A 25,963-nucleotide genomic window follows, 5' to 3' on the forward strand; every position below is an offset into this window, starting at 1 on the left:
TGTTTCAGTCTACATGTTACACAACCTCAAAAATGTATCACAGAAAATGTAGGGGCGTAAGATGCACATATCTCCTGGGCTGATTACTTTCCACCCAGGGGTATTAAAGTAGGTGAGATTTATTAGTGTTAATTTGGCAATAGTCTCTAGGTACAGGAATTGTGCCTTTAATTTGGAAAATTGCAACTGCCACTCCATTATTTAAATAGGGAGGGAGAAGGGAAACAGTGAGCTACAGGCCTATCGGTTTCATGTTAATTGCTATGAGGTTACTAGAATATATCACTAGAGACAGAGGTCAGAATTTTCCAGCCCCTCACACTGGCAGGATCTTCCAATCCTGCTGACGTGAATGGAGATTTCAATGGCTTGCTGGCCCCACTGCAAGGAAACTGCCATGGGGGGTTGGGGGGTGGGGGGGGGGGGGGGGGGGGGGGGGGGGTGTGGTGGGGGCAGTGGGGTGGTGGGGGCTGGAAAATTCCAGCTACTGTGACTGAATATTTAGACAGATATCAGCTGATTATAGAGTCAGCATGGATTTGTGAAGTGTAGACTAATTTATTTACTACACTGGCTGCTCGGAGAATGTCTGTGAATGTTGGTCAGAATTTAATGGGGCCCCACTGGCAAGTTTGCAGGCATGGGAGCCCATTAAGTTACTCAGGTGGTCTTCCTGCTGCCTGCCCACCCATCCTCGAACTGTCCTCAATTTCACGGGGGTGGACAAGGCTTAGGGTGGCCAGCCCAACCTTGCCCCTATTGAGGCACTTTAGTAGCCAGTTTTGAGGCTGGTGGGAGGAGGTCAGGGGTTGGGGGAACCCTGGCAGGTTATCCTGCTTGGGCCACCTTTCCTGATGGAGGGTCACCCCAACTAGGTTTGCCAGCCCGTGGGCTCCTTCCCCTCTATCAATACCCACACCTTCTCCTCCCAACCCCATCCCCCAGCCAGGCCTCCCCTCCCATTCCCGCTGCAACACTCCTCTGCACTTACCTCCATCCTGTCTCTGGGCCTTTGACTCTGGTGGAGCTGTCAACTCTATAAAGTGGGACTTCCTCCCAAGCAAGGGGTGAAAGTCTCATCTCCAGCCAATTAATATTCCTCAGAGCATTAAATGGCTGAGGGGCAGCCATGATTGCCCCCATCGACTCTTTGGGTGACAGGATGGGAAATCCTGCCACCTGTTAAATTCTGCCTTTTGTTTCTATGGCCTTCAGTGAGGCATTTGATTAGGTTCTGCGCAAGAGATTATTGTCAAAATTGAGATTACATAGAATTGGAGGTATTGTTGTGACAGGGGTTTATTTTGGGAATTAGGAAACAGAGAGTAGGAATAAAAGGTTCATTCTGCAACTGGTGACAAGTGGTGTTCCCCAGGCATCGATATTGAAATCTCAGTTTTTCACTATATATTTAATAACTTGGATGAAGGAGTAGAAAGCTGTTTATCAAGTTTTACAGATGACACTAAGTTAGGAGGTGCTAAGCTATGTGGGTGGGAGGCGTATGTAACAAAGAAACCTGGGTTGGAATCTTTTGGCCCTGTCGCGGCAGGAGTGGGGCCTTAAAATCCCGCTGGCATTAAATTCCACTCCTGGACAAGCTAAGTGAGTGGGCTAAACTATGGTAAATGGAGTCCCACCTGCGGAAGTGTGAGGCCATTGACTTTGGATTTAAGAAAGACCAATCAGACTATTTTCCTGTTGGTAAGAAAGTAGGAGCTGTAGAGAAGCAAAAGGATTTAGGTTTTAATTGTATACAAGTCACGAAAGCCTAATTGAACTGGTAGCAAAAGTCATTCAAAAGGCTAGTGGAATGTTGTCCTTTGACTTAAAGGGGTTGGGATTCAGGTGAGAAAATGATGTTTCAGTTGTACAGGGCCTTGGTCAGATTCCATTTAGAGTATTGTGGTCAGTTTTGGGAATAAATCTCAGTAACGTTGTATTGGCCATGGCAGAGGTATATCAAAGACGTACCAGAATGACACCAGTGCTTAAAGAGTTAAGTAATGAAGAATATGTGTTTAAAGATGGCTTTTATTGTGTTGAGCTTAGAGAGTTGAGGGGTGATCTAATCAAGGTATTTGAGGCGATTAAGTGATTCCTTAAGGCAGAAACAATGGGCGGAACCTTGTGCTGCTCCCGAGAGTGAGAAGCAAGATGGGAGGGGGAGCTGAATTTGGCGTGAGGCCAAAAATCAGCTTCCCGATGGCAGGATGAACTTCTCTAATTAAGTTCTCAGAACTTTAAAGGTGAGCTGATCTTCCCGACGGCAAGCATTGGGAAGCCCTTTCGCATGCAGTTACATGTAATGCATGCTCAGTAAAAGGCCACCTCACCAGAATTAAGCTCCCCCTCGCAATGAAGTTGTCTGCAAGCAAGAAGTACATGCCTTCAGGTTTATGACTGCAAGTAAGTGGCGTGCAGCAAGAATTAGTCAACTCGCCGGAGTTGGAGTGAGTAGCCACTGTCTTTTCCCTCTTTGGGGAACATTGTTCAGTGAGGAGATGATCAGGTGGTGGCAGTCTAAGGGGCTCAGGGCAGGGTGGCTGGCCAATGGAGGGAGGGAGTCTGGAGCAGGGAGGATGGCTGAGGGAGGGAGGAAGGCTGCCCAGGACAGGAACGGAGCCAAGAATGGAGGCAGGGTGTCCGGGGAAGGGAGGGAGGATGGCTGTCCAGGGCAGGGAGGGGGGAAGGCTGTCTGGGGAAGGGAGGGAGGCTGGAAGAGAGTCCGAGGCAGAGAGGGAAGGTGAGGGTCCAGAGACATAGGAAGGAGGGAAGAGTCTTGCATATTGGGCACGGGGGTCCTGTGAATGGGTGTGGAGAGGGGTTTCCAGGCATGGATGGAGGGAGACAGCTGGATCTAACGGGCAGGGTCAGTGCAGTCTACATGGGGTCCTTGGGGTTGAACTGAGGGTACCAGCTAGTGGAGGGAACAGTTACAGTAAGTGGGGGCGATCTGGAAAAAACAGGTGGTGCAGATAATGTGAAGGGTCGGGGTCAGGGCGGGCATGGGGACAGTAACGGATGTAGGCTCAGAGGGGAAAGAATGCATGTGAGGGCAACGGGTAATGGGGAGAAGTTCAAGGGTATCAGAGGGGATTGCAATTATTATATTGGAAGGGTCAAGATTGGAGAGGGGCAGCTGGTGGGTGATGAGCGGGATAGAAGGAGGCGGAGTGAATTTGAAAAGTGATTTTAAATTTTCTTTTAGTTTTAATTGGAGAACACAGTCTTCGGTAAGTGCGAAAGCCTCAAATTGGAAGGGGGAGGTCTCTGCAGGTGGGTGGAGTTAAAGGTGAGCACAATAAGCCAACTGAAAGCACACCTCAATAACCATGAGGCAACTGGATGACAACCATCCTCAGGTTTGTTCATCTCTCTGTGGTGAAGCCCACACAGCAGCAGGTTTGCTCCATGACTCATGGCATCTTATAACTTTGAGATTCCAACAAGGTCAGGAGCTGCAGGAAAGCCGGCACTGAAGGGTAATTCAAGTTGACCAATTGGGGCAGTGGGGGGGATGGTGGTAATGGAGGGAAGGATGGAGCAAGAGAGGCAGGGGATAGCTCTGCGGGGCCTGGGGGTTGGTGGCAACAATGTGCTGGTTTAGAACCTCGAAGGTCCCAGGTAGACGGTCATGGCTGATAATGGGGTGGGTGGTATGTCTATGATATCAAGGCAAGGGTCTCTTGAATCTGACTCAAGCGTGATGGAAGGAAGCCCAATAGCATTTGAGGGAGGGTGTGCAGACATAGCTTTCATTACCCTGTTAAATGTTGTAGTCTTCATGCACATGGATGTATGAATGACAGGAGAACCCTTCTGTGGTCCTCCAGGATGGGCTTCACCATGGTGGGGTGGGGGAAGGCCAGGATAGACCCCTGACAGTTACAGGGTTTCCACTCACACTCATCTACAATGTTACTTGCCACTTAATTAGCCAGTTTAAATCCCTTTGAGGACTTTTTGCATATTCTTCACATCTCACATCAGGACAACTGCAGCAGGAGATGCAATGACTTAGCTGCATAGTCTGCGCAGACAGCATTTTCATAGAGTCCAGAATCTGGTGAGCTGGAACTGATGGATTGTATGCTACATGCCTGGGCCGCACATTCATGAATCTTGGCCAATGCTTAAGTATCCACATGTCAGAATAATCAGTGGTTACGATGCTGATGATGTGAGACAAGTGCCTCAATTGTAAGACATAGGCCAGGATTTTACAGCCCCGCCATGGTGTGTCTCTCCCCAGCTGAAGTGGCGAGCCATTTAAATCTCCATTCAGTTCAACGGAACCATAATATTCTGCTGTGCAGGAGAGGCCATAAAATCCTTGCCATAATCAGGACTGAATTCCATGCCCTTAAATGCCTGTGACTATTGAAGCAACTAGCAGCAAAATGAGAAGACAGCAAACTTACAAACAGTGCAAGTGATATATTTACAAGTTTGAAAAATCTCTACTGTGGTTGGGTACTTGTGCCACCTATGTACCTTCAAAACTTCATCTTTCTTTGCCTATGGCTACATTTAAGTGCAGGCCCAACATCCACAGCTGAAGTGGAGGCAGCCTGCTGACTGCTATGCCCTATTGATTGTGATGCGGTAGCAGTGATGGTTGGTGCCAATGTTGCACACAAGAGGTCGGCCATCTAGTGCAGAAAAAGGATGAATGACCTCATCCGTGCCACCAGGGTAAGTCAACCATCTCATCGCTCTCAGGTCGCCCACTCACAAGCCCATCACACACTCACTGGCATCTCACTCACTGCCAGCTCAAGGGATATCATCGCCTACTCTCTCTCACACACACCTTGACATTTCCGTCTGGCCTCATCTCCTCTGGAGATCCCCTCCTCATCCTGTCCGTGGCTGCGCTCAGCACACATGCACGCCTGGCATCCTTCTCATTTGGCCTGGCATGCGCCTTGCTCACATTCTCTCTATCTGTCTTCATGCAGGACAAGATCACGCACAATCACCGGGAGAGGTCCCAGACTGGGGATTGAGTGCCGGACATCAAGGGCCTCATTCCATTCGAGAGTCGTGCGTTGTAGTTGGCCGGAGAGGATGTGGATTACTCCTGTGGCGTGATGAGGTTGGTGGCAAGCATCCACATTAGGGTCCTGCACCAGACCGTCCCTCTGTCATCGCTGCTCTGAGTCCACTGTTCTAACGTGGCTGCCAATCACTAATAATCTCCATTTTCTCTCATAGGCATATCAGCCATGTCATCCTCAGGCAAACTTGACCATCCAGAGAGTAGAAGCACTTGTGGTTGACGTAGTTGACTGCTTTTTGCATGGAGATCTAAGTGTCACGTGAGTGCAGTTGATGGTTTTCCACAGATGCAAGGTGCCAGAGATCACCATAAATCCCAGCGCTCTTGCTTCCTGGCTTTCCTGATCCTGGGTGAAATGCAATAAGTTCTGTGCCTTCGTGAAGATGGCGTCCGTGACCCATTGGATACACTTGTGCCTGGAGGCTTGCAAGATCCCACACAGGTCACCTGTGGAGCCCTAGAAGGAGCCACTGGTGTAAAAATTGAGTGCCGCAGTCACTTTCACGGCCACTGGTAATGGATGCTCTCCATGTCCCCATTGCGCCTAATCCTGCAGCAGGTGGCATATGTGACCAACCAGTTCCCTAGACATGCGCAGACTTTGGCAACACTGGTTCTTAGTCATCTGTGGGACTGAAAGCACCATCTATAGACCCTGAGTTTAGCGAGGCACCTACGAGTGGCATAGTGGAATTGTCACTGGACTGGTAACCCAGAGAGCCCAGGGTAATGGTCTGGGGACCTGGGTTTGAATCCAACCACGGCAGATGGTGGAATTTGAACTCAATAAAACTTTGGAATTATAAGCCTATTGATGACCACAAAACTATTGTCAAGTGTCGTTAAAACCCATCTGGTTCACTAATATCCTTTAGGGAAGGAAAATCTACTGTCCTTACCTGGTCTGACCTACAGCAATGTGGTTGACTCTTAAATGCCCTCTGAACAAGGGGGATCAGGGTTGGGCAATAAATGCTGGCCTAGCCATTGATGCCCACATCCCACAAATGAATGAAAAAAAAATAAGCGATGCAGCATGCGCAGAAGGCCCTGCTGCACTTTCATCTTGAGGGTGGCTCCGCCTATTAGTGAGCAAGGCACCCCCATCACAATCCTCTCCTTCTTCTCTGCTCCCTGTGAGCCATAAGGCATACCACTAGATCACCAGGCTGCATGATCCTGGTATTCTCCTCCTGCAGGATCAAAGGCAGAGAAGCGTGGGTTAGCGTATGTGTCCTAAGGACCTCTCTTGGGTAAGTTTCTGGCTCCAGATGCATCTCAAGGCCCCTTCATGCATGCCAGAGAGTGCTGGCCACTACTTGGATGGCCAGTGTGTAGTGTATGGCTGCCCAAAACCCCACCCCAGTCCACTTGACCGATTGGCAGGAGGTTCAGCCACTGGACTGCATGCTGTGCTCTCAGCTCAGGCACAGGAATTCTTCTAACCCACACTGCAAGGCTGTGCTGTTAGCTTGAACCATGAAGAACTCTGGTCAAAACCTGAATAAAGACATTGCAAGGAACTGGGAGCACCTCCACCAGTGATTGCGTCATGGCCACCTTTTGCAAGGGGATTCTGCAACTTGCCAGTCGGGTAATTGTTCTGCAGCCCCCTAAAATGCACATTAATTTGCAGCTTGTGCCTGAGAAGTGAAAGGTTCTGGAGCATTTGCTGGCACTTTCATGCTTTTGTGTTGCTTGAGTGGGCAGAAAAGCTCCAGAGGCCCAACTCCAAGCGTGTCAATAGAGCTGCTGCTGAACCATCTCAGCTGCGGAAGAATGCTCACTTTTGGCAAGTTTTTCCAAGTGCCTGGCCCCTTCCCTTACCCTGCCCCACTCCCCAGCATGTGCTTGTGTCCTTCTGTCAATCTGTGCTGCCTTGGCCACGCCCACCTGCGCTGGAGCCCTTGCCCCAGCACCGCACTGAAAGCCAGATGGGAAAAAGCGACTTGCCTATGCCCCCCAAATGCGCAATGTCTCTTCCTTGATGTCCTACGGGCAATCCTCATGAGCACTGTGTAAAGTTGTGTGCACTCACCTCCGAGTTCCACTCAAAGTTCAGCTTGCCAGGGGCACACCATTTAAAGGCAGTCATAAAGCACACTGTTCTGAAGTCTCGCCGACATGGGAGGTAAATTTGACGTGGGGGATGATTCGGCGTGTGGACACAATGTTGAGATAAAAGTGCATGAGCATTAAGTTCCCGACATTGGATGGCAGAAAACGCACCCCACGTTGACGGGCAGAGCAGATGATCACAAACTGGTTTCACGGCGGCATGAAACCGATTTTTGGCCTCCTAGGCATATTGCACGCTCACATCGCCAAGCACACAAACTGCAAACAGGAAATTTCCGGCCAGAGAGTTTTCTTCCTTCTTCCTGTATTGCAGACAGCAGTGGGAGCAACATGTGCCGTGGCTGACAGCACATTAACAATATCAAAGTGTCTTTCGCTCAAAGCAGCCTAACACATTACTCTTTTCAATTTTTGACACATTATATTCCGCAAGCTGCCAAATTTGAGTGACATGTTGCTGTTGCCAATCGATGAAACCTGAGTGATAAATGATAACATTTACTTCTCCACCCAAAATACACTGGGAAACAAAGTGGACAGCCTGTTGCGCCTGAACATTAAAAAGATTCAATAACGTAAACTATGATTTATGCTGTGATTTTGAAACATTTGACAATATTGAAGCTTGTATGTTGTGCCATTGAAGAAATGGGAACTGTTCAACAGGCCTGTTTTTAGACATGCTGTATCTAATAGTGTTCAGCACTTCTGTTCCTCCCACTCATTCAGTCAGCTATGCTGGTGATGGGATGCAGAAAATAGAAACCTGAAATGTAATGAAGATATATTAAATGATAGATAGTTAAATCTTAATAACCCTATTGGCTCTGACAGTATGTGGTTAATAGTGTGTCTCCCAATAGTTACATTCCTATCTATCCACAAATTGTCATTAAAATGTCTTAGCATTTTCCCCTGAACCAGTAAAAATTCTTGAAAATCTTCACATGTTCTTTTTTAACTTTAATTTAGTATGCTGCAAGACTCCGAAATACAAATGATTAATTCTTGGTTGTATCTGATCTCTGATTTCTTGTAACTTCACTGACAGGAGCTTTCATCGAAGATTGACCTTAAAACTCCTGAACCTGGAACATTGAAATGCCCTTATGATCCCATCCAACCTTTCACATCAGCTCTCATAGGTAAGGCAGTTATACATTGCTGAGGACTTGAACTAACGACATTGGATGAATGAATTTTAATATGGACCAAACATACAATGATTTGTCTGTAAAGATTACACAGTTACCCGGTTTATGTTCATCTTTGTCAAAATCTTACAGGTTAAGTATAGCTTATGAAATAGATTTTATGAAAAAACTAACTTTTAGAAAAAACATACATTTGTGTATGCTCTAAAGACGTAGAACGAAAATAATCTCTCATATAATGACAGTGGACAACTTAGATTATTTTCATCCATGTGTCCTCAGACATCTGTTTGTATTTTTACTCAAGTTCTTAATCTGTGGGTCAGCACAGCCATTTGCAGTGAGGTATATCATGGACTAAACGCTACATTTCACAAAGAAGTTCCATTGTAGAGTATCAAGTCTAAGGAATTCAATGTGGAGCTGCCACAAGGGCAAGACTACATGTGGTTCCACTTAATCATATGATTACCAATTGACTGACCACATTTACACCATGTTTCATTTTTTTTGCTTAGCTTATGAACTGTATCTCCTAATAAAACTTAGTCAATAGTCAATTCTCTGAAGAGAATAAAAATCATTATTTCATAACACCTAAAATAATTTGTAGATAATTGTTAAGGAGGAAAATAATAGTTTAGTCAGGCTTCTCCTAAATCACTGCCAATTCCCTAACAGGACATTTTTATAAGATCTCAGTTTTCTTACACTCTCACAATATGTCTTTGATTCTTGCAGAATGTTGAACCAGGAGCTGCTATTACACTGACCTGGAGTTTCCGCTTGTATGTGCTATTTTGGCACAATCCCCCTTTTGGAGTGTAACCAATTCCATTTGCAACTCCTCAAATAATGAAACAGTCTGTGCCAATATGCAGCAAGGCTTGGGCTAATAAGTGACAAGCAATATTGGTGCCACACAAGTGCCAGGCAATGACCATCTCCAACAAGAGAGAATCTAACCACCTCCCCTTGACATACATCTGGAACCATCGCTGAGTCCCCCGTCATTGAGTTCCTGGGCAGCCACATTAACTTTAATCTTAGCTAGTCCAACCACATAAATACTGTGGCTACAAGAGCAAGTCCAATGCTAGAAATTCTGCAGTGAGTATCTCACCTCCTGACTTCCCAAAGACTTTCTGCCATTTAGAATGTGCAAATCAAGAGTGTGATGGAATCCTCCCCACTTACCTGGCTTAGTACGGCTCCAACAACACTCAAGCTCAATGCCATCCAGGACAAAGCAGCAGCCTGATTGGCACCCCATTCACCAGCTTAAACAATCATTCCCTCCAATATTGATGCACTGCAGCAACAGTACATCATCATCTACAAGAAGCACTGCAGCAACTCACTAAGGTTTCTTAGACAGCACCTTCCAAACCCGTGACCTCTACCACCTAAAAAAACAAGGGCAGCAGACACATGGAAACACCACTACTTGCAAGTTACCCTCCAAGTCACACACCATCCTGACTTGGTAATATATCGCTGTTTCTTCATGATCAAAGGGTCAAAATCCAGAAACTCACTAACAGCACTGTTGCTGTATCTACATCACATGGACTGCAGCAGTTCAAGAAAACAGCTGACAACCACTTTCTCAATTAGAATTGGGCACTAGATGCTGGCCTTGCAAGCATCTTCCAAAATTTCATCCCTTGCCCCCACTATTTAGTTTAAAACCCTCTCTACTTCACTCATTATACAGCTTGCAAGAACACCAATCCCAGTACGATTCAGGTGTAGACCATCCCAACGGTATAGATCTCACTTTCCCCAGTACTGGTGCCAGTTCCCCACAAACCGGAACCCATTTCTCCCACACCAGTCTTTGAGCACAAATTTATTTCCCTAATCTGATTTGTCCTATGCCAATTTGCACGTGGCTCAGGTAATAAACCAGAGATTATGCCCTTTGAGGTTCTGCTTCTTAATTTGGTGCCAAGCTCCTCATACTATCTATGCAGAACCTCCTTCTTTGTCCTGCCTGCGTTGTTGATACCAACATGGACCATGACAACTGGGTCCTCTCCCTCCCACTTCAAGATCCTCTCCAGTCCTGGGCAAATGTCCCAAACCCTGGCACCAGGCAGGCAACACAGTCATCTGGACTCATGCTCTTTGCTGCAGAGAATGGTGTCAACGCCTTTGGCTATGCTGTCCCCTACTACCACTACATTCTTTGTAATTGCCCCCACTTGAATGGCTTCCTGTACCACGATTCCATGGCCCATCGGCTCATCCACCCTGAAGCCCCCACTCTCGTGCAAACAAGCTGAAAAAATCCTCAAACCTGTTGGACAATTGCAAGGGCTGAGGCTCCTGCACTCCTGCCCTCTGGGTCCCCTGACCTGCCTCACTTGCAGTCACACCCTCCTGTCCCTGACCACTGACTAAATCAGAAGATCCTATCCTAAGGGGTGTGACCGCCTCCTGGAATAAAGTGCCCAGGTAACTTTCCCCCTCCCTGGTGTGCCGCAGTGTCTCCAGCTCAATAACTCGGAACCGAAATTCCTGTAGCCACAAACACTGCAAATGTGTTTGCCCTGGATCACACTGGTATCCCAAAGCTCCCACATCCTGCAAACGCAGCACATCACCTGTGCTGCCATCAGCAATATGTGCTAATTAATAATTGCTAATTAATTATAATCAATAAAGCCTACACCTCCCAATAGGTTCCAGCACTGCCAGTAAACTTTATAATATGGATAAAACAATACAGTACTCATAATACTGATAAAATTAATAATACCAGTTACTGGTTTACCTGCTCCTGCTGCACCAAAGTGGAAATCAAATACTGGAGGCTGAAAAGGAGTAGAAGAAAAAGTGTCTCCCCACCCTTCCCCGAACTCCCCACTCAGCACACTTTACTTTTGGAGTAAACCTTAACTAAAGCACCTCTTTCCCCCTGGGCACCGAATTCTCACTTTGAACCAAATTCCCAAATATACTCACTCAATCTCTGTCTCATTCGAGCTGAAGCCTCCCCTCACTGACTGTGCACCTCTTACTCTGCACAAGTTTTTGGGCACAAGGAAACTAATAGGTCCATCTTGAAAGGATTTAAATGAGATCGGCCTTTAATTTTACTGAGGGTCTAAATACTGCACCCCAGCCTGACTGGAAAATAGTTTTGCATATTTTTATAAGTTTATCTTTCGGTAATTTAAAATTGGGTTACTGACAGGAATGCTGATTTTTTTGTGATAATGCCATTTTCAGCAGACAACTATTCAACTTTACCAAGTTACTACTCTTAAATATATCAAGAGATATTTCTGAAAGCAAACTTTAAAAATGTGCCTTTTAAAGTGCTGTCTGATTGCATTGGTTCATGGCTGATTCTGTTTTCGGCAAGACAGAAAAGAATTTCAGCAGAAACTCGGGGCGGGGGGGGAAAAACACTTTCCAACAATGGGTGCAATTTGTGCTGGTATCATGGGGCTGAATTTCAATCAAGGCTAGGGTCCAGATTTGATCCTGACCCAAGCCATTTTCACTGAGAGTAGCCAATTATCTGCAAATTAATGTAGTTAAGGCACATAAAAAGGCTGGGACTTCCAGCCAGCAGTGTGGCCCGGGCTACATTCAGATGAACAGAGTGGACTTAGTTTGGGTGGGGGTGCTGGGTGAGGGGAGCGGCAATTGTCCATGCGAGGGCCTCCCACCCGCAATAGTCATCGGGCTGCAACTGCTGGCTGTCCTCTAGAATGGTTGCCCCTCCAGGATCATGCCGAGGCAGCTAAGGCCATTTTAGAAATAAAAAAAGAACTTACCTGGCCTTCCCCCTCAGGGAGGTCTTATGGCCCAATGGGTAGCGTCCCTGCCTCTGAGCCAGAAGTTCTAGGTTGGAGTCCCACTCCAGGACTTGATGGCCACAGAAGGTGTGGCCAAACAGGTTGACTATCAACCTGCAAATCCTTCCAACACACCTATGGCAGGTGGTAAGAGTAGATGAGACTCCTAGTCAGCCATGCTCGATGCAGAGTGGCACCCCTCAAGCTGCAGTCTAGTGACCTGTTCCAAGAAAAACAAGTTACAGAAAACAGACATTAGCATGTGCTTTATCTGATTCATTTGTCTCTAGATGTGAGATGTCTTCTAAGTCTAACTCTTCTCCCTTGCTGTCTCCGTCTTCAGATCGGCAGCACCCACTTCGGCTGGCTAGGCTGCCAATTTATGAGCACTGAAAGGCCTTCCATTAGCCCTCCAGCCTCGGGAGCCTGTATGCCATCCCTGATTGGACACTGAGCTTGCTCCCTGGCCTTTAATTGGCTGGATCTCTTAAAATAGCAGTAGAAGTGCTCATGACATGCCATTGGGCTCAAAATCCAGAACTAGCACCCGTTGGATTCCTGACCCCTAAGTGACAATTCACCCCATTGATTGCACCCAAAGAAACTCTAGCCATTGTGTTTTATGTTGTTATTTGTTATAGGGAAAGTTACCTGAGTGGACAAGTTTGTATAAATTACGGTAGCTGACTTACCCTGATTTTTAAAAAAATTACCATGTGCCTGCTTAACACATTTCTATAACATTCCTGCCTCCTGTTATTATGGAAGAATTCACCTGTTTAACATTTCCTTTGAAATAGCAAAGCAAGGTTATGCAAACACATTTAGTTTCTGACTGCTATTATTGCAAACCATGATATCTCCTGATGCGCAAAGAACATGCTATTTCCATCTTAAACAGAGCTTAATAAATTTGCAAACTGAGTTGGCAAAACCTCTTTGTATCCAAATGGGCTTAAGAGAAACATGTGGTGATAATGGGAAGGAAATTCCTCACAAAACTAAGTGAATAATTGAAACATTCTGCATATGGAAAGCAGTCATATAAATTCACGAGCGAAAGGATAAAGGAAGAACTTTGTGGGATTTTGCTTTGAAAGTTCAGGGATACCATCAGGGGAAATGCAACTTTATGTTCACTGAACTCCATGTTCCATTTTTTAAGTGACAAAGAATTTCTTTGGTGCTGTTCAGCCGCTCCTCTGGCTGTTAATGTTGCTGTGTTTCTGATCTGAATATTTTTGGCTAGTCATAGCTACTTGAAGCTAATCGTTGCTGCCAGTAACAGAAATAGCTTGATACAGTGAATGGATTTATTTCAGTTCTATATATACCATCTCAGCCAATGTTCTTTGCATCTCAGCCAAGTGGTCCATTCTTTACCTATAGGTTGGGCAGTGAGTATCTGTAGGTTATTTGTTCATGGGGGTTGAAGGGAGCATCTCAGCCAAGACTTATCCTATTATAGTGCCATACAGCTGCTTGCATTTGTCTAGCACCTTTAACATAGTAAGATGTCCCAAAATGCTTCACAGGAGCGATGAGCAAACCCACCGAGGTATTAGGACAGATGAAACTGGAAAGGTTTAAGGACATCTTAGGCGAGGATAGATAGAGGTGGAGAGGTTTGGGGAGGGAACTACAGAGCTTAGAGCCGGGGCAGCTGAAGGGATGGCCACCAGTCGTGGGGTCATGAAAATTTGAAATATACAAGAAGGATACAGCACAAAAGGAGGCCATTCACCACATCACATCTTGCTGGGACCTCGTACGATTTTTCCAAATTGTCCCACTCCAACTAATGCACTTCATAGGAATGATTCTTGAACAAAGTTTGGCACCGAGCCACATAAGGAGATATTAGGACAGGTAACCAAGGCCTAGTCAAAGAGAGAGCTTTTTAAGGAACATGTTAAATGAGGAGAGCGATGCGGAGGAATGGAGATGTTAGGAAGAGAATTACAGAGCTTAAGGCTGAGACAGCTGAAGATACAGTGGAGTGAAGAAAATCAGGAATGTCCAAGAGGCCAGAATTGGAGGAGTGCAGAAATCTTGGAAGCTGAAGGAAGCTCGAGAATTGGAAGAGGTGAAGTCTTTGATAACGAGAATGAGGGTATAAAATTGGAAGTGTTGCCGCACTGGGAGCCCGTGTAGGCCAGTGAGAATACGGGTGATGGATAAACCGGACTTAGAACACAGGGAAGCGAGTTTGGGATGAGCTTAAGTTTCTGGGATGGGAGGCCAGCCGGAAGTGCTTTGGAATATTTGGATCTGGAGGTAACAAAGGCATGGATAAAGGTTTCAGCAGCAGATGGACTGACACAGGGGTGGAACCTACGATGCTAAAGAATTTGAAGCAGTGTTCCCTCTAAGCAGTGCAACCATGTGGCTGCGCAACAACCTGAAATCTCCCAAACAGGCCATACACAAGTCATCTCTTTTAAGTTACAGCATGTGCACAGCCAGGCAAAAACTTTTAAAGGAGCCGTGCACTTAACCAAATCATCCATGCATTCCAAAAGAAAAAAAAGGAAGGGCACTTGGGTGGACGTAGGCGATCTTGGTGATGCTGAGGATACAATGTCAGGAGGTCACCTCAGGGAGAAGTAGAATGCCAAGATTATAACTGGTCTGGTTTGGTGGTCTATCCCCAAGCTCTGCAAGTTTCTCCTCTTCAAGATCCATCACCTGTATTCAAATGTCTTTTCAAAGTCTCTACTACCGCCCAAATCTCTACTACCATCCTTTCAGTCACAAAAAAACTATCTCCCCATCTCCCCCCTGGCTCTTTGATCAACTATCTTAAATCTGTGTTCTCTAGCTATTAAATCTCTTATCAATGGAAACAATTTGCTTGTCCTCACCTGAATCTCACCCAGGCTAACTTTCCACTGGTTGTTATGTACAGATGAGAAGCGAAAACCTTGGCTGATTTTCTCTTTCTGAGCTCAGGGATACTGATGTTAATTGTGCACCATTAGAGTTGAGATCAATTAACTGAACAGTGTTAAGGGATCGAAGCAGTGAATTTTCTCATCTGTGTGGCTCAGTTCCAACCAAGTTACGCACTTACCAAAGGAAGCCTAGTTGACGTTTTCGGACACATATTTCAAAGGCATAAAGAAAAACTACTGTGCATGCAATCAAGTTGTATATTTTTTTTTGGATGCGCTATAATTTCTGAAGAATTAGCCTCTCTCCCAGATCACATGAAAGGGATTTTCCAGTTACCCAGACTCCAATAGTACAGTTCTGTCTTTGACCCATATAATGAGAGTGAATGTGCTTATGCCTGGTAACATTTAACACTTAATGTGCTGATTGCAAAATGTGACCTTAATTGGTACCCTTTTTTATTGCCTTGATGATAATAATCCTCATTCCATAAATTTGTAAAATTTGAGAGTGTGATGTTTACAATTATTAAATTAAATAATAATTCCTCATACTTGTAACCTGACATAAAATACAAATCGAGCAAGAAATGATCAGGACTCCTAAATTATTGGAACACTTTTCAATGGTATAATTGGATTTTCCAACATTTTTGCTGCCACACGAAAATGCCAACTTGGCAACGTAACAAAAGACTTGGGGCAGAATTTTCTCATTGGCATGCGGGAGTGGGCCTTGCACGCCCACATGTAAAATGAGGCGCTATGACATCGGGCGAGTGTCATCACGATATTTGGGAAGGCAGGCGCACTATAAGTTCAGATCCACGCCCGCCATCAATTAACAGGCCAGTTAAGACCCTTGAGGCAGCAACTGAGTTTGATTTTTTGCAGCCCATGCGATCTTCAGGATGTCGCATGGGCGCAACGGGCAGGCAGGTAGGAGACATTTGTATAAACCTCATCCATGGGCAGGATAAGGGGGCTTAGTGGGGTTGCAAATGTGATCTTTCAGGTATTTAAGTGTGAAAGTTACATATACTTGCCTGTGTGAGAAGGAAGACTTCAAAACTCATACCAGCTGCTATGACAAGAGTAAAAACCTTGGTCAGGACTCTACAGTAAAAGTCATTTCTGGGGCCTGCAGCTTTCAGGAAGCCTTCCCTTCGCCTGGAAATTGGAGTTGTGCTCTCCACTAGATGCACCTCCTCTGAGGAGGAAAGAAGGGCCAGATGAGGGAGGAGGCCAGGAGTCTACATTCAGCCTCCAGGGGAGCCACCTTTGGGAGGAGAGGCGCAGGCACAAGGGGTGCAGGGCCAAGAGGTTGTCCAAGGTGCAAGGGGCCACAGAAGATGCCAATATCCTGCTGCCAGGGTATACAGGTGGCGAAGCAGCTACCTCAATATATCTGAGGTCCAGTGCCAAAGGAGGCTCCATCTCTCAAGGAAGACAGTCACCTCCATCTGTCAGATGATAGGCCCTCAGATCTCCGCAAACTGTCTTGGGTGGGCGGCCCATGCCAGTGCCTCTAAAGGTCACAGCTGCCCTCAACTTCTATGCCTCTGGCTCTTTCCAGGAGTCGGTGAGTGATCTCTGTGGAGTCCACCAATCAGCTGTCCACACTTGTATCAAACAGGTTATGGACGATCCATTCAGGTGTGCATTGACTTTCACCCACTACCACTGGGACGATGCCAGCCAGACAGAGCGAGCCAGAGGCTTTGCGGCCATTGCTGGCTTCCCCCTTGTCCAGGGTGCTATAGATTTCACACATGTGGCCTTCATGGTGCCAACAGGTGAGCCCGGTGCCTTCGTCAACAGGAAGGGCTTCCACTGCATGAACGTGCAGATAGTGTGTGATCACAGGATGCAGATTCAGCAAATCTGTGCAAGGTACCCAGGCAGCTCCCACAACGCCTACATCCTCAGACACTCCCAGGTGCCGAGGCTCTTCAGTACTCCGGCCCGCTGGTTGGATGGCTGCTGGGTGACACCCTCAGAAGGTGGCTCATGACGCCTCTCTGCCATCCAAGAACAGAGGTTGAGCAGCAGTATAATAGGAGCCACGTCTCCACAAGGGCTGTGGTGGAGAGAACCATTGGTCTTCTCAAGATGCGCTTCGATACCTGGACCGCTCAGCGGGCACACTCCAGTACCCCCCAGATGGTGTGTTGGTGATTGTGGTTGCATGCTGCACTCTCCACAATCTGGCACTGGAAAGGGGTGATGCAGTGGACAAGGAAGATATAGATGCAGTTGCTCTGGATGCATATGAGTCCAGCAGTGAATCCGAGGATGAGCGCGCAGAGGAGCACACTGAGGGGGTAGATGCTGACTCGGGCATACTCTAGGGAGGCAGGGATACATGGGAGGCTTTAACCCAAAGAACCTTCAGCTGGTCCATCACACGCCAGGGCTGCAGGCTCCAGACTCGATACCCGAGTGCTAAATCAGCCTGGATGCTTACATTAACTAAGACCCTTGTCAATAAAGCTCAATGTCAAACAACTCACTCCTAACATCATGGCTTCCTGTTCACTTGCAGAAGTAAGGAATCACCCTGAGGCATGGCGACATGTCAAAATTTATTGAGTGAACAAATGTAACTTCATAAAGCAAAATAAAAACGGCATTGGACATGACACCAAGTCTTCCACAAAGTACGACAGGCCAACATAAAAGCATTAGTGAGAAACTCTTCGTGTGCCTAAGGTGCCTTAAATTTATGCTTATGGGTGCTATGTCTAGGTGCTGTCCCCTTGCTGGCAATGACATCTGAGACAGCCTGCTCACAATGCTGTCCTGTTGGCCTCGATGACCTTGGCGGCCGTCCTCTGGCCGGTGGAGCACTTGATGGCCCTGTCTTGGAGGGAGCGGTCAGTTCCACAGCTGGCTGCTCCTTAGTTGCTGCAACCTCATTGGATGCCACGGTCACTGGCAGAGGGGTGGAGGAGCTGCTGCTCTCATCCACAGCGCCCTGAGAGGAGCCCACAGAGACAACAGGCAGCTGCTGTGCCAGCATGAGGTTGCTTCGGACCTCCCTGCTCACCGTAGATGGATGGGCACCAGGCTGGGATATTTGGTGCCCAAACCAGCTCCCACACTGGCACTGACTAGCTGAGGTCAATGCCGCTGTGAGGGCTTGCAGGTCTGAGCGCAACACCAGGAGGCCCTGATTGTTCTCCTGGAGGAGCCTCTCCATGGGAGTCGCCACTTTTTCCATGGAGGAAGCATGGCGCTCGGCCATGAGGCTCATTGCATCAGTGATGCTCCACATGCACTGCTCCAGCACGAGCACCATGCCTTACATAGCCTCACGTATCTCTGTCAGATTGTTCCACATACCCTGCTGCACTTCCAGTGTTCACTGCCTCATGGATGACTCCAGAGGCACATCATCAGCCACCGACCAAGCATGTACCTGGTCCCCAGCAGTCCTCCAACTACCGGCATCCTGGGCACACTCTGTCTCTGCCTGCACCTCAAGCGAGTGTGAAGTGCCCTCACTGGCTGTGCCCCGGGACACTAATCAAATATCTAATTCCCACCGAGGTGCTAGTATCTGTGCTGGTGCCTGCCTGGCTGAGATGGTGTGATGCTGGTGAGTGGATTTGCTCTGGGGCTTCAGGAGTGAGAGGTGGGCCCTCTGCCTCCTCCTCCCGGTCCTGCTGCGGTGATGCTGGAAGGAAGAAAAAGGACATTTTATTAGCTATAGTGCAGAAAATGTCAATTTGCATGCCACTACCCCAGATCATAATGGGAGGCATTGTGCACAGTCTTCTCCTGAAAAGGAGGGAGGAGCATTGATTAGTCCAGCCTGTACCTGAATTCCCATCACATCCCTGCCAGCCCAGCCAGACTGGGACATTTCAGGACTCCAGTTCTTCGTTACCCTCCAGCTGTCGCACATTCCCCAAAGGAGCCAGGGCTGACCCCACCCGCCCCCGCCCCCCCCACCCTCCCCACAGCCCACATGCTGCCTCCTTCACATGTGGCACCACAAGGCGTCACTTTGCTAAATAAGAAGGCACAAGCACGTGGAATGCAAAGACCAGCAGATGGATTGGTGCCCCGCCAACTGCAAGCTCCCCTCCCAGCATGTTAGCACCCTGACTTTGTTATGCTTCCCAGTTCCAGCATTCTGCCTAGGTGCAGACCCTTGACTTTCACTCCACATTCTATACTCAGGGTGGCAGTGTCACACATGCTGCAGATGCAGAACACATCCTCATTCAACCCTCTCAGGGTGAACTGGGCATGGACAATCTCTGCTGGCACACCCAGCGAAGGATACATGCCGTGAGGGTTTCAATATCGTTAATGTACTCAGATTTGCCGGGGGTGGTGTTGGGGGGAAAGGGTGATAGCTGCATTAAGTGAGGTGAGGCAACATGGTGCTCACCCTTCCTGAGCGCAGGAGGTTGTTGAATATTTTGCGGCACTGGACCCATATGCGCCGCACCACATCACGGGAGCTCACAATGTTGGCCACCTCCTCCCATGCACGTTTGGTCAGGTGGGGAGGCCTCCGCCTCCTGTCCCTCTGAAGAAGGACCTCCCGCCGCACTGCCACCTCCTCCAGGAGGGCAGCTAGGCACTCATCAGAAAAACGAGGGGCACACTGCCCCGATGGCCTACCCTTGGGCCTGGCCTGCTCCAATGGCCTACCCTCCGGACTTGCGTTAGGCACATGGGCCCGCTGATGTGCTCTTCTCCCAGCCATTGTGAGCAGCCTTTCCAAGGCTGCCAGGCCTTCATTTAAACAGGCCGCGGGGTTGTCATTGGACCCGGCGGTCTGTGCACGCCTGCCACTGCCCGCCCACTCCCGCTCACTCCCGCTATGCACGGGCGTCGTGAACTACACTAGGCAGGCCTTAATTGGCCCACCTGCGTAAAATGGCGGCATGGACCTGATTGCGGGCGCCCACCCGTGCCTGCTCCCGCGCAGCCCGTCTGACATGGGGAAACTTCCCCCCTTGATAAATGTCAAATGATTTTGAAGGGAAGAAATAAAAGCTTTTGCAGCTTTAAAATTAAATTGTCCCACAATAAACCAAAATCTTCATAGTTCGCACAATGAGCACCAGAAGGTCAAAGTGCAAGCTTTCTGCAATGATTTTTTTATGTGAATAATGATTTAACTTTGGTTCAAGTTTAATACCCCCATAAAACCTCTTCAATGTATAATTCTGTTAGGATTGTGTTTGATGAGTAACCATTGCGGTTTTCCTGTATCCCGCTTCTCATTTTTAAAAATTCATTCTTGGGATATGAGTGTCTTTAGCAAGGCGAACATTTATTGCCCATTGCTCAGTGCCTTTGAGAAGGTGATGGTGAGCCTCTGCTTGAACTGCTGTATTCTGTATATGGTGAAGGAGTGCAAACCGTGCTGTTCGGGGATTCCTGTGGTTTGACCTAATGATGATGGAGGAATGGTGTAAACGAGGTGGTGTCTGACTAGGAGAAGAACTTGGAGTCGGTGGTTTTCTCATGCATCTACTGCCCTTAACCTCCTAGGTTGCAGACATCACAGGTTTGGGAGGTGCTTTCAAAGAAGTCTTGGCAAGTTACTGCAGCATATCCTATAGATAGTATTTATGGCAGCGACAGTGTACTGATGGTGGAGAAAGTAGGTGTTTAAGATGTTGAATAGATTCTGGATCAAGTTTACTGCTTTGTCCTCGATGTTGTTGAGATCTTGAGTGTTGTTGCAGTTGCAATCATCCAGTCAATTGTGGGAGAGAACTCCAACACTCACTTGATGTGCATTGTAGGCATGTTGCCTGGTTTTCTTGCATCTTTACTAGTAAGGCAGGACTTAGAGTAAAACTTCAACCTTCAGGTGTAAGTTTTTGTCTTTTATTTTTATTTACCTCACCTCATAGACTTGTAGAGTCTCATAGACATTTACAGCACAGAAGAAGGCCATTCAGTCCATCGTGTCCACGCTGGTCAACAAAGATCTGATTACACTAACCCAATTTCCAGCGCTTGGCCGATAGCCCTGGAGGCTATGGCAACACAAGTGAATATGTAAATACTTCTTAAATGTTACAAGAGTTTCTGACTCAATCACCCTTTCAGGCAGTGACTTCCAGACTCCCACCACCCTCTAGGTGAAAAAAATTCCCCTCAACTCCCCTCTTAGCGTCCTGCCTTTTACCTTAACTCTATGACCCCTGGTTACAGACCCCTCTACTAATGGAAAAAGTGCCTTCCTATCCACCCTATCTATGCCCCTCTTAATCGTATACACCTCCATCAGGTCCCCTCCCAACCTTTGCTGTTCCAAGGAAATCAACCCTAGTCTACGCAATCTTTCCTCATAGCTCAAACCTTCTAGCCCAGGCAGCCACCCCCCCCCCCCCCCCCCCCCCCCCCCCCCCACCTCTCTCTCTCTCTCTCTCCGCCCCCCACACACACACCTTAAACCAACTTATATTTCAACTCTTTCTTGGACTCGAACTCAAGTTCTGTCGAAGGGTCATGAGGACTCGAAACTTCAACTCTTTTCTTCTCCGCCGATGCTGCCAGACCTGCTGAGTTTTTCCAGGTAATTCTGTTTTTGTTTTTGTTTAGCATCCTGGTAAATCTCCTCTGCACCCTCTCCAGTGCAAACACATCCTTCCTATTATATGGTGACCAGAACTGCCCGCAGTACTCCAGTTGTGACCTAACCAGCATTTGTGGCCCTAACCACCTGACTCCTATACTACACAGAGAAAGGGTGAGGGGCACAGAACCAATTCCTGGGCAAATGCCTCTGCACTCCCAGTTGCCAGGAAGGGCAAGAGTCTCTTCAGTGGTGACTGTCCCCTCAGATTGTCTTCCTTCCTCCTTTTCTCAACTGCCTCCATTCCTACTGGGGAATATCTTGGTCTCTGTTTCATGGCCACCCCACTCACCACAGTTCCAATCTGTGAATAAGTGAACTGTCTCTGTTCATAATATCTTCAGTTATTTACTTCCCAGAACTCTGTATGAAAAAAGTGCATTGAAAAGTGAGCAAGTAAAATAGTTGAGAAGTTAACAGATAGAATAAAATGAGCATGGGGGCCTCTTGTCACAGCAGTAAAATTGCAGCTTGCATTTATAGAGCACCTTTAAACTAGAAAAATGTGCCAAAGTGCTCTGTATACACATATAGGAACAAGAGTAGGCCAATTAGCCCTTCGAGCCTGTTTCACCATTCAGTGCTCTGTGAGCTAACTCCATATACCCATCTTTTCTTCAAATCCCGTAATATCTTTGTTAACAAAAATCTATCAAACCCAGATTTAAAATTAACAATTATCTAAACTTAATTGCCAATTGCAGATGAAAGTTTGAAACTTCTATCACCCTGTGTGTGTAGAAGTGTTTCCTAATTTTACTCCTGACAGACCCGGCTCTAATTTTTTGACTCTGGTCCCTAGACCATCCCTTTGAATCAACTGAGATAAAAATATGAAAAGATTATACTTATATTTATAATGTCCCTTACATGTCCTTAGAATGCCTAAAGCACTTCTCACCAGTGAATAATATTTTGAAGTTCAGATATACGGATTAATTATCCAGATGTTAACTGACAGGATTGGATTGAAGATAACAGAAGCAAAATTCAGATATGCTGTAAGACAGCCAGCCAAACCTATCCTATTAGTTTCCTACCTTTCCACAAGTTTCGTGATTTGCTGAAATTACAATTTACATAGATATCAGATTTACCTGGCCTCATGTCTCACAGAAATCCTCTAAATCAGTTTTACAAAACACAAAAGCCATCGCATTTGTACAAGAAATAAATCACAGAAAGAAAGCTTGTGGACTTTCTTTCTTCTTTCCAAGTAATCATCTTACACTTTCATTCAATGGATGATTCTCTAATCCTTAGCCAATGCTGTTTTATTACTGGTGGACTGAGTGATGGTGCTGGGGGCATAGCGAACTGCCAGCCTCTAACTGGCCAGCAGCTGTCTGTGGCCTTCTTCCGCTGGGGACCTCAATCATGGGGAAGGCCCAATGATGGTCACTTAAAACTTGTAAGGCATTTGATTCCATCAGGCCTCCCCCATGGAACAGACAAGGGTTCCCCGCCAGTACTCCAACTGATGGCTGAGACCCCATTAGTTCGACAGAGTTCCAGCCCAGGTACTTGCCACAAGATGTATCATAGACATAAACTTCCATTTACTGCATATGAGCACAGTCATACTAGTCTGTCTTGGATTTTTAACAGTGCACTTCTGTTTTGAGACAATTAAAGACAAGGTATAAATAGATCATACCAAAAAATGCATTCATGGAAAAGAGTGCTTGTTTGCGAATACTGGTATACACAAGATAATATTGAAAAGTGATTGCAGGTAAAGCGACATAAGTCCAGACAATGCAACTCTTGGATTTAATGCCATAATTCAATATAAGCACAGAATGGGTATCTATTTCTAAGCCTCTTATAGGCTGTATGGAAATCTACGACACAATGGATTTAGCATATAAGAATGGTTTATGGATATCAGTGTAAAAGTTAACTTGTATCTGTTAAACAAAGTAGCTGAGTACCAAAAAACGACCTATGCCTCCAGGTTCTCGGGTCACTAAGAAATCTCCATAAAAAGTAGATATGCTACATAGATGTGTGTACATGTACTGGAGCATAAACATTAAACCAGTTGCAGAACTAGTACCAGCACAGGTGTGGTGGACTGAATGGCCCCTTGTCATCTGTGTTTTCTATGGCAAAAATTCATTCTCGGTCCAGTTCAGGTGGAGATTATGTTGGCAAAACAGGAGAGAGGAAAAAATGATGCCCAAGACTCCATTGCAAACAACATGAAAGATACCTCCTTGAGGTTTAAGTTTGAAACTAGAGTCATAGGCTGGAATTTTCCAGCCCTCCCCCCTGCCCCGCCCACCGCCCCCCACAATCCCGCGGCATAGCCAGGGAGCCATTGAAATCTCTGTCCACATCAGTGGGACCAGAAGATCCTGCCGGCATGAGGGGCTGGGAAATTCTGTCCAATTATGGCACAGAAGAAGGCCATTTGGCCCATCAAATCTATGGGCAGAATCTTCTGGTCGGCGTGCAGGGGCAGGCCCCGCATGCCAACAGGTAAAATGATGCACGGTGATGTCAGGCGTGCATCCCGACATGACCGCGTGTCATTCTGAGCTTCCATTCGGTGGGACCACACCGGAGTCAGCTGCGTGGCCTCCAAACTGTCAAAGCGCTGTTAAGGCCATTAATAGACTAATTAAAGCAATTGTCAGGGCTGCCTGTCCAACCTTCAGGTTGGTGGGCAGACGAAGAGCCAAGGCGGCCTTCGCATTTCTCATGAAACCTCATCCACGGGCGGGATGAGGTTTCATGAAGGGTTTATTAATTAAATAAAAATTTTATTAAAATTCGTAAACATGTCCCAGCTTATGTGACACTATCACATGAGGGGACATGTCTAAATAATTTTATTTTCACCATCTTTTGCACTGAACTTAATCTCCCTGAAGCATGGAGCTGCCTCAGGGAGATTTCTGCTCTCTTTCGCGTGCATGCAAGCAAGAGTGCAGGCCCCGACTCCCCCTCATCCCCCCGCCTGCCCATGAGCACTGAGCACTTCCGGGTGCATGCCACACTGGGCGGGCCTTAATCGGCCCACCCACGTAAAATGGCGGTGTGCAGACGATCTTGGGTGGCGATCGGCTCCGCGTCCGCTACTGATCAGCCCGCCCAACGGGGAGAAAATTCTCCCCTATGGCCCCCAACTAGGGTATTGCATCCAATTCTAGCCACCACACTTCAGGAACGATGTGAGGGAAACTCTGCCTTCAATGCTGAAATACTAAACTTGTCAATTTCATTTTTAAATCTTCAGATGAATATCTTTATGCTGGGACATCCTCTGACTTTCTTGGGAGAGACACAGCTCTATTTCGCTCCCCGATCCATCACCTGGAAAATCAGTATATCCGCACAGAACACAATAATCCCCTTTGGTTAAGTGGTATGTGACACTGAGGCTTGCTGTAAGTTAATAGATTCATTGTGTTTGACAAGCAGCAATAATTTCCCTTTGACAGTGAAAAAGTCCCTGGAACTTTTGAAATTGCATGGCAGGTTCTGAAACATTAGCTTTGTTTCACAGTGTGCAATAGGCTGAAGCAGACTTGCCTGGAAGAGGCCTTCCTATACTCTGCCTTGGAGCAGTAACCCCAATAGTGAGTTCTCAGTAGCTCAAGAAAATTGATTCATGCATCTCCAAAGGTAAACTGTATTTAATAATGAGCAGAGACTTAGAAGCAAGTTACTTCCCTCTTCTATTGGGTGGGCAACAGTGTGCAGTTAGGAAAACCTAAAGATTGGCAAAGTATTGGGAAATCTGGGAATGCTAGACTTTGCCCACATGTTAGTTCATCCAGTTGCTCTATTCTGATAAATTATCCATAGATGCAAATGACACATTTCAGAATGCGTTTAAACACTTTTACATTATTGTTACATTGCTTTTATTTATTGTATGCAATTCTGATCGTTAACTCTATTTATATTTATATTTTATATTTATTGTTAAAGGGAATCATCTCTTTGGAAGGTAGAAGCAACAAAGTACTCCTTGTGCATAGTTTAGATATTTGTATTTATTAGGTTTGTTGATTCTCCCGAATAAATCAAAGCCTAGAATTAAGTTTCTTTCTCTTTCTCCTCTCTTATCTCTCTTTCTTCCTTTGTTACCTAATTTCTCTTCTCTCTCTGTTCCTTCTTTTTTTGCATGCCCTGTATTATCTCCTTTTTCCTCTCACTTCCCATAAGATCTTGTGCCAGGCTTGAGCAGTAAAAATTAACTTGGCTCTCCGGGATTATACAGAAGGGAGCAGAGAGCCAGCACTTGACACTTGTGAGGAGAATTAAATGGGAGGTGGGGGAACTGACCACACAAACTTGAGAACAAGCATAGGCCCAGGGCTTGGGCTGTGAAA

At 46.6% G+C, this 25,963-nt stretch overlaps 1 protein-coding gene across 2 annotated transcripts in view; it reads left to right on the forward strand.

Moving 5' to 3' along the window:
* The window catches only part of LOC121281936 (semaphorin-3D-like), a 133,421-nt gene that overhangs the window by 46,491 nt on the left and 60,967 nt on the right, over positions 1-25,963 (forward strand). For both annotated transcript variants that reach the window (XM_041195165.1, XM_041195166.1), the window contains exons 5-6: positions 8,196-8,289; positions 24,862-24,990. In XM_041195165.1, the coding sequence (XP_041051099.1) occupies positions 8,196-8,289; positions 24,862-24,990 (223 nt within the window). The remainder of the gene's footprint in view (positions 1-8,195; positions 8,290-24,861; positions 24,991-25,963) is intronic.

Source organism: Carcharodon carcharias, chromosome 9 (genome assembly GCF_017639515.1).
Source record: "Carcharodon carcharias isolate sCarCar2 chromosome 9, sCarCar2.pri, whole genome shotgun sequence".
NCBI classification, from domain to species: Eukaryota; Metazoa; Chordata; class Chondrichthyes; order Lamniformes; family Lamnidae; genus Carcharodon; species Carcharodon carcharias.